The following is a 15,000-nucleotide window of genomic DNA, read 5'->3' on the forward strand; positions in this document are numbered from 1 at the left end:
TTGCAGCCTCAGGCGTCCGTCAGCTCGCTGCCGACCGGCTCACCAGGACCCAAGCGCTCCGGGACGACCGGTAACACCCTGAAGAAGTGGCTGACCAGCCCTGTGCGGCGCCTCAGCCACGGAAAGGGGGATAACGCCAACACCAAGAAGCCCACGGGCAAGCAGCGCAAAAGGGACGGACGCAAGAGCGTGGACCTGGGCCCCCAGCACGAGGACAGCACAGAGGAGGTACGTACACACATCACGGGGGAGAGACTTACCGACAGACGGGGAACAGAGGAGGTACTGACACAGACATTAAAGATAGTTACAGACAGGTACAGAGGAAGTACTGACACAGACATTAGAGAGACTTACAGACAGGTGGGAAACAGAGGAGGCACTACTATGAGTCAAAGAGAAGAGAATTAAAGACAGGCGGAAAAGTTAGGGGATACTACTATGAGTCACAGAGGAGAGAATTAGATACAGGCGGGAAAGTCAGAAGACACTACAAGGACAGAAGAGACTTACAGATCGGTGGCTAGTTAGTGGTAATTGTTTGATGCAAGAAGATAGCTGAAGAAAGCCTACTGTTGATTACTGTTAAAGACTGCATTCGGCACATTCAGTACACATTTGTATTGAATCTACTAAACATCCTGTACCTAAATGGTTCAGCACAAATACATGTACCTTTACACCCATAATAGCAACGGTCAATTTGAGTATTCATTTGCAAACATTACAGTCAGTTACTTGTCTCGAGATGGCAGATCAGGGTTACATCAGGGCCAGATCAGAGTTGGATGCGGGTAAGGTGCATTCCAGTGGTGGCTGCTATTTTAAGCCTACGGGGAAACTACACTGGGCACGTAAGTGATGCATTCTGTTCGCACTGTGTCTGCCACAACAATTAGCTTCCACTTTGATCAGTGGAACTGGCTACACCAGACATGATAGTAGTGCGTACGCTCGAAAAAAAAATAGACCGGTCTTCTAAAACTATTTTAGTCTGTTAGTCCCCTTGTGTTTTTTCATTGTCACGCTTCAAAATACTTAAATGTTTCAGCAGACACACATTTGTAGAACACCATATACATTCATACATATACATTCATACATAGAACACCATATACATATAGCCTATATCTGTCTGTGCTGAATGCTATTGTGGCTTTTTCATAGCCTTGCATGTGCAATCTCACCCAATCCAGAACACTCTATCATTTCTCACACATGAGACCAACTGAATTCTTAGCACCAGCCCATAACCCTGACTTCCTAACAGCACAAACTCTATCCTGCCATAACTTTCTTTAACGCCTCTGCAAACCCCCAGATCAGCTGTAACCTTTATAGCAGTCTCCATATCCTTAAATCAAGTTGAGTTGTTTGCTTTAGCCCTTAACCTCAGATGCTTATCCACTAATCCACCCAGCACTTTGACGCAACATCTGCTGCTGCTGGGTCTGCTCTGACATAGCTAGATCCACACTGCTGACAAATTCATTCCACTCCCATAACCTGTCCTGCAAGACATTGTGTGTCGTTTGTACTGTACTGTGTGGAAAGTCTGTAATCGATTAATATCAATATATAACATTGTACCACATCACTAGAATGTCCTGTATGTTAAGGTTGTTGGTTTATTTTTGTCATACAACTCTGTGTGTGCCTCTTCCCTGCGTCCTAGCGTAGCTCTCTGTAGTAAAGCTATTGAGGGCAAGTGCAGGTGCGGCAGGGGGGCTTGTGCTTGTTGTGGGAGTGCATGTTCCAGCGCTAACCTGGATAGCTGTTTAGCGCTTCTGAATGATGGATGAGATGTGTGTTATGTGTTTGAGCCTCCTGTGGCGCTAATGCTACCGTTAGCTTGCGCTTCACAGAACAAGCACACATATTCTTGGATCAGTTCTTGAATGCTCTACACAGTGGACTCATGACCTCTCTTTCTCCTCTTTCTTCATATCCCTCTTCTATTCTTCTACTTCTTATTTCTCTTCCTCCTTGTCCTCTTCCTCTTCTTTTTATTCTGTCCTCTTTCTTTCTGTCTTTCGTCCTTCTCTTCCTGCCCGGTTATCTCCCTGCGTGTTTTTCCATTTCTTGTTTTTATTCTAAATACGCTGTGTTACTTTCCCTCTCTTTTATTACGATTTCTTCCCTCTCTTGCTTTCACTCTCTCTTTCTCTCCTTCTCTCTCTCTCCCTCACTCTCATCCCCTTCTCTCTCCCTCTCTTTCTCCTTTTATCTTTCTCTCTTTCTCCCTCGCTCTCCCCCCCCTCCCTTTCTCTCCCCATTTCTCTCTGCAGAAGGGCAGGAGAGGAACCAACAGTGGTGGAGAGGAGGAGGCTGAGGACGAGCCCCACACCCCACTTCCTCCCCCCATGGAGATCATCAAGGACCCCTCGGCTCAGGAGGCCAAGGTACAGTCACAAGTCCACCTCAAACCTCCCCTCTGCCCTGCTTTGGGGTCATCTACTCTGCTTGACAATATCAGTCTTTATTCTACTCAGTCATTCTACCCTGTTCAGGCATGTTGTTTTTCTTCTGCTTCTCTCTCTCCCTCTTTCTTTCTCTCTGTCTCTCTCCCTCCCTCCCCACTCTCTCTCTCTCTCCTTCCCTCCCCTCTTTCTGTGTCTCTCAGACCCCTGAGTCTGGTGCGTTTCCAGCCTTTGGGAGCGTAAGTCCTTCAGAACAGAACTTGGCCACGCCCCGAGACCCAGAGACGGAGAAGAGAAACAAAGCCATGAGAGGACGCATGTAAGACACACCCCAACCCCCAGTGTGTGTGTGTGTGTGTGTGTGTGTGTGTGTGTGTGTGTGTGTGTAGATGTGCACATTTCCTTTATATGCGTCACTGACACACCCCAATCCCGAATGTGTGTGTGTGTGGGTGGGTGCATGTTTTTCCTTTATATGTGTCATTGTCTTTTACACTTTAAGCACCTAGCAACTATCGTCTAACTATATTTTAAGGTTAATAAAGGTTGAAATTGTGTGTCTTTTTGAAAAGATGTGTGTGTGTGTGTGTGTGTGTGTGTGTGTGTGTGTGTGTGTGTGTGTGTGTGTGTGTGTGTAGAGCATTGATTGCTGAACTAAGTCTGCTGCCCTTGCCCTGTCAGGTTTGTCATGAACGAAATGGTTCAGACTGAGCGGGACTACGTCAAAGACCTGGGCATCGTTGTGGATGTGAGAACAGAAATAACACACACACACACACACACACACACACACACACACACACACACACACACACACATTATAACAATCACATGCTCTTGTCTTAAAGTTATTTCTCTCCATTTCCAGGGATTCATGAAGAGAGTCACAGAGAAGGGGGTGCCGGAGGACATGACGGGGAAAGACAAAATCGTGTTTGGGAACATCCATCAGATCTACGACTGGCACCGAGAGTAAGCATTGGTCCTTTATAAAGTCCTTTATGAAGAGAGTAAGCATTGGCCCTTTATAGGTCCTTTATAAAGTCCTTTATGAAGAGAGTAAGCATTGGCCCTTTATAGGTCCTTTATAAAGTCCTTTATGAAGAGAGTAAGCATTGGCCCTTTATAGGTCCTTTATAAAGTCCTTTATGAAGAGAGTAAGCATTGGCCCTTTATAGGTCCTTTATAAAGTCCTTTATAAAGAGAGTAAGCATTGGTCTTTTATAGGTCCTTTATAAAGTCCTTTATAAAGAGAGTAAGCATTGGCCCTTTATAGGTCCTTTATAAAGTCCTTTATGAAGAGAGTAATCATTGGCCCTTTATAGGTCCTTTATAAAGTCTACAGTTTGTAAAGCATTATGCTAAAGTCCGTTTTATTTTCATTCATGCAAGTATCTCCGTTGGTTTTGAATGTTTCAACAACCGGAAATCCTCTAGGAACAGATTGAAAGGATCTAAAGGATCTATAGCCTACTGTGTCGTCTGACTGAACAGCCCCATGAGTTGCCAAGACATCCACACACTGAATTTTGTGTGTGTGTGTGTGTGTGTGTGTGTGTGTGTGTGTGTGTGTGTGTGTGTGTGTGTACATGTGCCTTACACTTCTCTTTCGATGAGGAAGGAGTATTTTTAAGATTCTTGTGTGGATGTCCCCGTTTGATTTGTTTAATATAGCATTTTAGAAACAGAATATCCTGTTTGATATCAGATTGGTCACCATAAACAGAAGTGGACGCACAATGGAGGAGGAAGGGTCTTTTTGTGGGGCAGGTTTACTCTGGGATTGATTTTTGTGGAATGCAAGGAAATCACTGTTTTCCTCTTTCCTAGTTTTTTCCTGGGAGAACTGGAGAAATGTCTGCAGGACCACGATAGGCTGGCAGAGCTCTTTATCAAACACGTATGTGATTTATTTTTGTTTGTGTATATTTGTGAGTGAGTGTGTGTGTGTGTGTGTGTGTGTGTGTGTGTGTGTGTGTGTGTGTGTGTGTGAGAGAGAGAGTATCTGTGTTTGTGCATCTTTTTTCTTTTTTACATGTGTGTACACTGTTGCTCTTGCTTAACCTCAGCTGATCTCCCCTTCTCTATAGGAACGTCGGCTCCACATGTACGTGGTGTACTGTCAAAACAAACCAAGGTCTGAGTTTGTGGTGGCAGAGTATGACTCCTACTTCGAGGTGAGACTGAGAGAAATCACTCAAAATAACTCAAAATAAGTTTTGAGTGAGTCATACTATTTCTCTCACACACACAGGTTTAGTAGCCTCCCTTGATGCTCGCTTTGGTTTTCAACCAACCTTTATGCTGTGACCATAAAGCTGACAGTAGGATGTCATTTGATGGGACAATTCAGTGACCAGTACTATATCTCATACTATATTTGGGGGATATATTTGAAACATTACATTTTCAAGCTTTCAGTGTCAGGCTTTGTGCTTACTTTCATACAGTTTATCATGTAGGTGCCCAGAATGTGTTGTGATGAGTCTTGTGCCATTATTTATTCAATCTTAGTGTTTATTTTTTTACAATCTTAGTGTTTATTTTCAAACAATGATGTTGACAGGAACTGCAACAGGAAATCAACTGTAGGATGTCCATCAGTGACTATCTCATCAAGCCCATTCAGAGGATCACCAAATACCAGCTTCTCCTGAAGGTGAATACACACACACACACACACACACACACACACACACAAGTGTATGCATTCGCACGCACTCCTTATACATACACAGAGACTCTTTGTTTCTCTATCTCTCACACACACAAACACACAAGCACACACACAAGCATGCACACACACACACACAAACACACACACACACACACACACACACACACACACACACACACACACACACACACACACACACACACACACACACACACACACACACACACACACACACACAGCATTTCATTATGCAGGACAGTGGCTGTCACCACACAAACAAATGAGTATGCATACAAAACTAATATTAGCTCCTTACGGCATGCCACAACACAATCTCATGCAAACTCACAAACCTTCCTGTACTGTAAAACATAACCCACTGTAACTGAATCCAATATGGAAAATGTATATGGCAGCTCACAGCGACCATTACATCACAGCACATGCAGGGCATGAAATGTGGTATATTTATGACTGAGCTTTTTAAAGAGCCAGAATAGGACTAGCACAGCTGGACTGATAGAAAGAAGATCAGTCAGGTAATTCTTGCAGAACTCCTCTGCCAGATACAGCCTAGTGTTATCCTCCCAGGACGTATTCTTCATCTGGAGGAAGAGATCTATGTAAAGTGAATGCGATAGCACGCTTATTCACAAACGTTCTCTTCTGCTTTGCCTGTGTTTGCATTATTGTGTTCAGCCCAGTGAAATCATTCGTTTTCACTCATTGACAAGGCGTTCCAAACTGAACAAAGGCTGTTTCTTTTTCAGGACTTTTTGAAGTTCAGCTCAAAGGCTGGCCTGGACTGTCAGGAAATTGAGGTGAGCCATTTTAGCAGATAACTGAATGCACCCTTCACACATTTTCATATGTGGTTTTGATTTTCTGTAATCTCTGTGTTCGTACAGAAAGCTGTGGATCTGATGTTCCTGGTGCCCAAACGCTGCAATGACATGATGAACCTGGGCCGGCTGCAGGGTTACGAGGTGAGATGACCTCACACTGACCTTTCACTTTTGACACAGGGAGAACTTGACGGGTGTGGTAGATAAGGATAGATAATGCTATTCTCTACTGCTAAGAAAAACTGTGCAAAGTGTCATGGCTGAGTGTTTCGGCTGCGCTGAAGGACAGGGAGGGGTGAAGGCAAAATAGGCCACAGAGATGACATTCACTGACTGGACCCAAAGGATGATCTGGTTAGCTTATATAGGTGCGTCTCAAAAAATTTGAAAATAGTAGTCCATTGCCTGCCCAGACTGAGAGATTAAAGGCTCAGGAAACCATTGCCAATGTTTTGACTTAATTAACTGATTAAAGCTCATCTCCACATTTCTGTATTAATAAATTCTTTATTGTAATATTTTGAGATGCAGGCTAACCCTAGCTGTAAACTGTAATCATCAAGATTAGAATAATGTTTTTTTTTTTTTTTTTTTTTTTTTAAAAGCTTGAAATATTTTACTTTATGTGTAATGAATCTAGATCATATGAAAGTTTCACTGGTTAAAATAAATTACAGGAAAAAAGCTTTTCCACGGTATTAACATTTTTTGAGACGCACCTGATACAACCAGCACCATTAATGCAAAAACAAGAATATAGAAATCGAAGTTTCCCCTAACGTACGTATGTAGGGTTTTTCCCCATGTACTGAGGAGACTAGAAAAGGGAAGTGGTGTCAGCTGACTTCTCAAGCTGTCGTCGTGCCCTTTTTATGGAAACTTGTGTAGCACACGCATAGCGATTATCAGATGTGATCATCAAACCTGTTTGTCTTTGAACTCAGATCACATTTGATTGCCATTTTCAAACAACCTAATGCCTCCAGCTGTGTTCTATTAATAGTCCTGAAGTATGGCTGTCAAAGAGAGTAGTGTAAACGTGTAAACTGCTAATAAAAACTTTCCAAAGTGTCATGGAGTTTATTTGCAGTGGATATCAAGTAGTCCATTGTGAATTTATGTTGTTATGTAACAGTGGTTTAACAGTTGCACTCATAACACTGGAAACTAAGGAGCTAACACAGTGTCTAATGGCATCACACAGGGCAAGCTCACAGCCCAGGGCAAGCTGCTTCTACAGGACACGTTCTTTGTGACGGAGCACGACACGGGGGTCCTGTCGCGCAGCAAGGAGCGGAGGGTCTTCCTCTTTGAGCAGATCGTCATCTTCAGCGAACTCTTACGTAAAGGCTCGTCCACGCCTGGCTACCAGTTCAAGAAGAGCATCAAGGTAGATCACTACAGCTCCCTCCTCTGGCATCACACACATATAGAACAGGCGTCTGCTCTAGATGCAGTCAAGTCAAGTCAAGTCAAGTTTATTTATATAGATCATTTCATACACAGAGGTCATTCAGTGTGCTTTATATAAACAAAAGCAAACAGTAATAACAAATCAAAGCATAAAAGGGCAATAGTGATAGTCACACAGCTACTTATTTGGCTCAACTGATAGTCGGATGCCAGAAATGCCAGTAACATGTGACAGCGACAATAACATTTAGCACTTAAGTAGTGTACATAGTGATAAATGCACACACAAAATGTAAGTTGGTTTGGATAGGAACATTGGCCTGATACAGTACGTATTCTGCATTTGAATATGTAGGTATGTATTCTGTTTATTGTTCCTTTATTGGTCCTTTTATTGGTCATTTTATTGGTCCCATAACTACAGACTATGCATTCAATTAAATACAGACTAAGTTTGAATGTGGAGAGCAGACATATTGCTTGCAAATGCCATAAGGAACATAAAAAGTGGCATGTACAGATCTTGTGTGTTCTAGAAGCTTAGGTTATGTCAGAAAACGTTTACTTTAAATTCCATGACATATTTTGAATGTGTTATTTCCCTTGTAGGTGAATTACCTGAGTATGGAGGAGCATGTGGACTCGGACCCATGTAAGTTTGTGATGGCATCACGGGGGTCCTCGGAGAGGCTGACGCTGCAGGCAGCCAACATGGAGATCAAGCAGGAGTGGGTGCAGCAGATCCGAGACCTGCTGGACGCACAGAGCAGCTTCCTGTCTGGTAAGAGACTACAGTACCCACAACCCCTTTCTGTTTGAATGGTGCCCTCAGTGTTGGACTGTTTACTGTAGGTAGTAAATGTAATTATGACCATCTACGTTTCTATATCCCTGTTACATCGTTAAAATAGCTTTTCAGAACCCTTAGATCTTCCAAAGACACTACAGTACCCATAATTCCTTTGTATCTTAAAGTTGATTAGCTGGTCTGTCTTCCAGTAGTCACCAGCCTAAGTGTTACCACTGATCTATTGTTAACCAATACATGTCTTTGTCCTTCCCGGTCGGCTGCAGCTCTTCAGAACCCTCAGATCTTCCAAAAGAAAGACAGCGGAGGCTCTCTGCCCCGACAGCATTCCGCTAACGGCCGGCCACCTGCCCACCCGTCCAGTCCCCTTAAGCCATCTACCTCCAATGGAAGCCCTGCCCACAAGTCCAGCAAGCACCCCGAACCAGAGATGGTGAGTGCAGCCCGCCACGTGGAGACTGACCTGGATATTCAGTACATGCTGTCTCAACAGGCTTATCCTGCCGTGGTTGTCCGAGGGGAGGGGAGGGGGTTGTAAGAGGGGAGATTTGAGTCAGGTTGATTTAAAACACTGATGTCAGTTCCATTCTTTGTTTGGGTCAAGCTGTGTCCTGTGCCCAAAGGCTCTTCTGTGTCAAAATGATCAATGTCTTTTTTACATACATTTTACGTAAATATTTTTACCTTAACTCCTTAAAATTGGTGTCCTAGTTTTTGTACTGCACCTATTTAGATTCCCATTGGAACATGCTGATTGTCTAACCTGACTCTCGCCAGATGAATTTCTAGCTCCACTCATCCATCTTTGATCAATCCATTGAAGTGTTGCTTCAGAAGGCTGGGCCTAATCAAAAAATGCTTGCATATGATTGGATAAGCCACTTGTCCGTCATCTATTGACGTGCTACTTCAACCACTCACATCGAAGCCAACCCGTGACGCTGATAACAGTCTCACAGTCGCTTCTACGCTATGTCACATCTACTGTATGAAACTCCCGCCCTGCGTCCTGATTGGCTCTACCATAAAATCTGGTGCAGAAATCACTCTCAACGGAAGAGGTCCCAGATGGATGTGAGTGAAGCGGACGGAGCTAAGCGGAACAAAATTCATCTGGCGAGAGTCAGGTTACTGATGGTCACCATCCTCTGTTAGACAATTTCGTCTTTCAGCTAAAAAAAGGAGGTTTTGCCAGAAGGCTTTCAAATGTGATCATCAAACAAAAACAGATTTCCCATGATGCAGTGCTGTTTGTCTTATCACGGGATTGATGCTCAAGGCAACCTCACCCCTCAATAGTCCATTCTGTTAGATATTTTGACTACTATAGATTCCTCCCGAGTGGATGTGGAAGACTGTGTGTGTGTGTGTGTGTGTGTGTGTGTGTGTGTGTGTGTGTGTGTGTGTGTGTGTGTAATAGTGCTTGTGTATCTGCATTTGTGTAAGGGTGTGTGTGTGTGTGTGTCAGTGAGTGCATTTGTAGGTGTGTGTATGTGCGTGTGTATTAGTGCTTGTGCATTTGCATGCATGTGTGTGTGTGTGTGTGTGTGTGTGTGTGTGTGTGTGTGTGTGTGTGTGTGTGTGTAATAGTGCTTGTGTATCTGCATTTGTGTAAGGGTGTGTGTGTGTCAGTGAGTGCATTTGTAGGTGTGTGTATGTGCGTTTGTATTAGTGCTTGTGCATTTGCATGCATGTGTGTGTGTGTGTGTGTCCATGAGTAGGTGAATGGTCACACACTGAGGGCTATTCTTAGTGGAGAAACTGCCCTAGTTTCCACTACTCTACCTCGTCCCTTTAATTTTCCCCCCCTCCTTTCTTTCTTCTACTTTCTCTCCTTCTCTCTTCAACTCTTCATCTATCTCCTCACCCTAATATTTCCTCCCTTTCTCTCTTCTTCTTTCTCTTTTCCTCCTCTCCCTCTCTCACTCTTTCTCTCTCCCTCTTTTATTTATCTCCTCGCCCCAATCTTTCCTCTCTTTCTCTCTTTTACTTTCTCTTCTCCTTTTCTTCCTCTTTCTCTCTCCCTCTCTTTTATCTATCTCCTCGCCCCAATCTTTCCTCCCTTTCTCTTCTGCTTTCTCTTCTCCTTCTCTCCCTCCTTCTCCCTCTCTCCTTCTGTTCGTCTGTCTTGGCCTTGGACTAGCCTGGAAACCTGGGCCTAGATAAATCACCCCTGTCAGCGAGACCCAGACTGCAGGAGTGCACTGGCTACTTTCTTTATTTTTAAACGTCTCATAGCTCCCCAGTTTTTTTTCTTATCAGTCTATTTATTCCTGGAAGCAGCGCAGGCAGGTCAAGGTTAGCACAGACGCTAACAAATTAGCAGCCTCAACGAAGTGGCCACTGCACTCAATTCCTCTCCGTCCCAGGCCCCGGCTGGGCAGCCACCCACTGCTCTAGATCAGGGACAGGAAGGACACTGGAGATGACCAGTTTGAGTCTTTGTTTTGTTTTGATTCGTTTTGTTTTGTTTGTTCCAATTCATTTAATTTCCACGTGTCTTGTTGAACAGTCCATGATAAACAGGAGACAGTGTTTGAGTATAAATACGTCGTATAAGTTATTTATTTTATTATTATCATTTTAATTTGTCCTGCTGAATATTTAAAGAAAGTGGGTTCCTTAACCACTATATAAATTATTAGTGAATGCATCACATACATTTTTTTGTTTTGGTCGGAGGTATTTCTTCCAGATAAAAGTCTTTTTCCTCTTGCCTTGTCTTCATATGTGTGTGTGTGTGTGTGTGTGCGCGTTTCCTTCAGTCCGACGACCCAGACTGCAACGGCCTGTCGTCAGTGCTGGTGACGCACGACTACAACGCAGTGAAGGAGGACGAGATCTGCGTGGTGGCCGGCGAGCGAGTCCAAATCCTGGCCTCCAACCAGCAGAACATGTGCCTGGTGTATCGGCCGGCCAACAGCCAATCGCCCGCCGCCGAAGGCTGGATCCCGGGTCACGTGCTCGCCTCCACGCGGTGAGCCTCCGCCCCTGGCTCATCCTGGCGGACACACACACCCTCCTGGTCCTCCTTCAGGTCCTCTTCGCCACCTCCTTTTCAGTTGAAGCCCTCAGTGTAGACTCACTGGTAGTAGCCTCCTCATGTTCCGCCATCGGTGAAAACCCCAAGAAGCCCCCTAACGAAAGAGGTGTCAATCCCGTGCCAACGCATCACATCACCACAGCAACTGACACCACCCCCCCTTCCTTCTCTTGAGATCTGATTGGACTGTACGAAGCACGGCACCTGCCCCCTTTCTCTCTTCTCACTCTCTCGTCTCTCACCTGTGGCTCCGCCTCTTTCTGATAGGACAAAACAATAATGAACTGACGGACGCCGCACGCTGTCCCTATGTTGTTGGACGCCATCGCCATACCTTCTGTTGATATGTTTCAAAAAGAAAGAAAATCATTTAAATAACAGGGGAATTCTTTAAATATATAAATATATATATTATTAAAAAAAGAAAGATTGTGTTCCTTTGGAAAGGGCAACTCATGAGGTGAACTTCTGATTGCGTTGGTGTGACCATGTGTTTGTGTGTTTATGCTTCTCATTCAGCCACGTCATTCTGCCCACACACACACCCAGACACAAACACTTTTACCCCCAACGGGAGTCCCCCTGACTTCTACTCTATGCCAAGTCATTTGTACACAGTGTACTATAGTTTGTCTTCTATGTGTTCAAATTTTTATTTTTGCTAGTTGTTTTTAATAATTATCCCATGATTTACAGATTCTCCGATGTTGACAAGCCACAGCTGAAGCATAAAAAAGCATTTTTCTCCTTTTATGTTCTGACTCATGTTCCCTTGTACAAAAAAAACGTTTTCTGCACTTTCCAATGAAATGCATTACGATGACGCCAGGTTGTGCAATATCTAAAAAAAAAAAGTCGACGTTCATCATTGTACTTGTAATGTAACAAAGAATTTTAAATGTATTATTCTGTATCATTTTAAATTTGTACATAATATTTTTGACATTACCATGATCTAACAGACAAGAGAAAGTTATATCTGTTCAGCATTAGGATATGAAAAACTCAGTTCTATAAGTAATTAAAAAATAACTTCGATAGACAAGACAGTGCTATGGTGCTCCTACAAAACACCTCAAACTATCAGCCCATGAATCATAATTCTGTCTGATTTAGTGCATCATCATCTAGGCCTGTTTAACTCATCACAGGCCGGGTAAAAAAAAAAAAAGACTAAAAAAAAACTTGACAAAAAAAAGACTAGAAAAGAAAAAGTAAAAAAGACAAAACATTGATTTTGAACAATTAGTCGATTCCAAGTTGGTGTTGTGAATGGCATCTATTTCTGATTGTGAGTATCTGCTGCTGTCTCCTGGCGCCCCCTCCCCCACCCAGCCCTGGCCTTTGTGAGATAACTGTACATATCAGATAGAGCAGCCCACGTGGCAGCGGACTCTGGGCCGGATCGGAGCCAGATCAGAGCCGCATCTGGGTCGGATGCGGGGCAGAGTCGGCGGCCATCTGGGAGGTCTTTCATTTGTTTAACCTGGAATGTGGTTCATAATAAAGCTGACAATTTTTCATCTTGAAAATCCGTCTCTTCTTTCCATGTGAGGTGTAGCCTATACATATTTACATCTAAGATTCAAGAAAGGCACTTCAAAACAGATATATTTCTTTTAATATACATACCTATGCTTTATGAAAGATGTTCGCACAATAGCCTATGCTCCTCCCTGTAAAATGGTTATGATGACTGACCCAAATTAACTTTAAAACCAACATGATGGAGGTGGGATCGCCCAGTCTGCACTTCTGTAACCTCCTCTCTTCCCCCATCTCCCTTAGTCTCTGGATGTTCTCACAACCATCCCTGTTTTATGTAGAAGAGCCCAGAAGACTTCAGCTAAAACGGTATCCCTCTGCAATTAAGCACCATCTGAACATTAGGACTCTGTAATTGCAATCCATAGCAGATTATGATTCATTTTGGGTAGACCGCGCAAGCTCCTGCCTCAAGAGCTGATGTGAAATTATGGTCAAATGGCATACGAAGCCAGTGAATTGAATTCCTTGAAGATGTGAGGTATAGGATCCAGCTGGCAAACGGACCAAAGAAGAAAAGGATGTACACTTTCACTTTGAAGGCGCAAATATGCAGTGTATTCCGGAATGCATATAGAAATAATGAATATAAACTGTAATGTGAAACTTATTCCTTCTCACGCATTGCTTTTTTTGCTATAACAAAAGGTTCTGAAATATTTAGAACCCCCCACTGGAATCACATAAACCAAAGTGCTTCTTGGAATTATGAGGATGGGCTATTACTCTACGACGCCATCGTGAGGCCATTAATTATTCACGACATGTCATTCACATTGTCATTCTTGCGTGTCACTTTGTCCCTCAAGGTTGACGGAGAAAATGTCACGAGCGAATATGGAGCTGTATATATCCACATAACATAATTACGCTTTCATATCCCACGACCACACGTGACATCACCTGCGACTGTATAAATAAGGCCTAATTTTTACTAGCAGTTCAACACTGCCACCAAGCGGATGTATTTCATTCGTTGTTTCGCGGGAGATGAGTTGCTTTGGTGAATTGGCCCATTAGTGCAAGGCAAGGCCAGGTTTCGAATCTTTATCGGATGTAGCCTACTAATGAACTAAATGCTATTTCAATACATCAGTTTTAACCCAGGACCAATTAGTTGACAATGCAAGCTTCTTACGCAGCAGTGGGGATTCACCTGACCTGCTCCGGAGACAGGTGGATATGTTGGTTTATATTGGCCGTATCTCAAATACTTGGTGAGATATTATTGAAATGTGATGGCTCAGGCACTTGTAGCTTATTATCACTGGATGGCACTAGAATTCAGATAATCTAGTCTGACGCATGCCTGGGATTGTGAATGTAGGCTGGTGGCAAAATGGAGACGAAAGCCCACTAAGGCAGACATAATTTCAGTGTAAAAGTAAATGAACGAACACACAATCCAGTGTGGAAGGATAAATCGATGTTGTTAGTTTGTTTGGTCGTGTGTGGTCTTTGCGTCAACACTATTATGTAGCTTCAGGTCCATGTAAGGGATATTGTTTTAGTAGACAACAAAATAACATTGAGACAGATGACAAGCATTCAATTGTAGGCCTACTTGTAGCTGCCTACACCTCATATAAAACTTTACATCCTTCTGCCATGTGTTTCAAACAAGTTCCGAAGCCACTCGGCTAGAGAGGAAAAAGAATCATTTGCAAGTTCTATGTAAATTATGTGTAAATTAGGCGCGCGAGTGGAACAGTAGGGTCATTCTTCCCTGTAACCCCCATTTTTCTTCTGTCAGCAGTTGTGTAGTGGACTAGTAGCCTACACCTGTAGCATACATCTTTAGTCATATTATCAACAGTCATTTTTAAGGTCAGTGGTGTCATAACATCGTTCCATAGGGAGAAACATTATTGAGTGAAAGTGCAGTAGCTTAGGCCTAGTCTGAGCAGCTGGGCAGATCCTCCTCGCTGACCCTCCCCCTCAAACTCCCTGAGTCAATATTGGACCTGAACAAAAGTGCGACAGGTGCGAGCGGGTGGAACGTCAGTTTTCCACATCTAAAAAAGGAGAGGGGCAGTATTGTTTCTCCCATATAAAAGCCAAAGGATGACAGAAGCCACCTCACTTGACAAGAAGGTGCAGGTGGAGAACGTCATTGTCTTGACCCTTTGAAGCATCGCGCAGCACAATGAATCGCAGGTAAACTCCTTGCTATATTCTCTTAAAGTTATTGAAACATTTGTTTAGGAAAATCAAAGTTTAACAAAACATCTCTTCTCTTTTCTCATGTT

The 15,000-nt window shown here is 43.4% G+C and overlaps 1 protein-coding gene across 6 annotated transcripts in view; it reads left to right on the top strand.

The window, feature by feature from the left end:
- kalrnb (kalirin RhoGEF kinase b) overlaps nucleotides 1-12,738 on the top strand; it is an 87,471-nt gene extending 74,733 nt beyond the window's left edge. For all 6 annotated transcript variants that reach the window (XM_048234496.1, XM_048234498.1, XM_048234497.1 and 3 more), the window contains 14 exons: nucleotides 1-228; nucleotides 2,289-2,402; nucleotides 2,624-2,739; nucleotides 3,102-3,168; nucleotides 3,289-3,392; nucleotides 4,251-4,320; nucleotides 4,511-4,597; nucleotides 4,987-5,079; nucleotides 5,868-5,918; nucleotides 6,006-6,083; nucleotides 7,147-7,332; nucleotides 7,965-8,136; nucleotides 8,430-8,596; nucleotides 10,929-12,738. The exon at nucleotides 1-228 is cut by the window's left edge. In XM_048234496.1, coding sequence (XP_048090453.1) covers nucleotides 1-228; nucleotides 2,289-2,402; nucleotides 2,624-2,739; nucleotides 3,102-3,168; nucleotides 3,289-3,392; nucleotides 4,251-4,320; nucleotides 4,511-4,597; nucleotides 4,987-5,079; nucleotides 5,868-5,918; nucleotides 6,006-6,083; nucleotides 7,147-7,332; nucleotides 7,965-8,136; nucleotides 8,430-8,596; nucleotides 10,929-11,144 — 1,749 coding nt within the window. In that variant the 3' untranslated portion in view covers nucleotides 11,145-12,738. The remainder of the gene's footprint in view (nucleotides 229-2,288; nucleotides 2,403-2,623; nucleotides 2,740-3,101; nucleotides 3,169-3,288; nucleotides 3,393-4,250; nucleotides 4,321-4,510; nucleotides 4,598-4,986; nucleotides 5,080-5,867; nucleotides 5,919-6,005; nucleotides 6,084-7,146; nucleotides 7,333-7,964; nucleotides 8,137-8,429; nucleotides 8,597-10,928) is intronic.
- The last annotated feature ends 2,262 nt before the right edge of the window (nucleotides 12,739-15,000 follow it).

This window comes from Alosa alosa, chromosome 23 (assembly GCF_017589495.1).
Source record: "Alosa alosa isolate M-15738 ecotype Scorff River chromosome 23, AALO_Geno_1.1, whole genome shotgun sequence".
Classification (NCBI taxonomy): Eukaryota; Metazoa; Chordata; class Actinopteri; order Clupeiformes; family Clupeidae; genus Alosa; species Alosa alosa.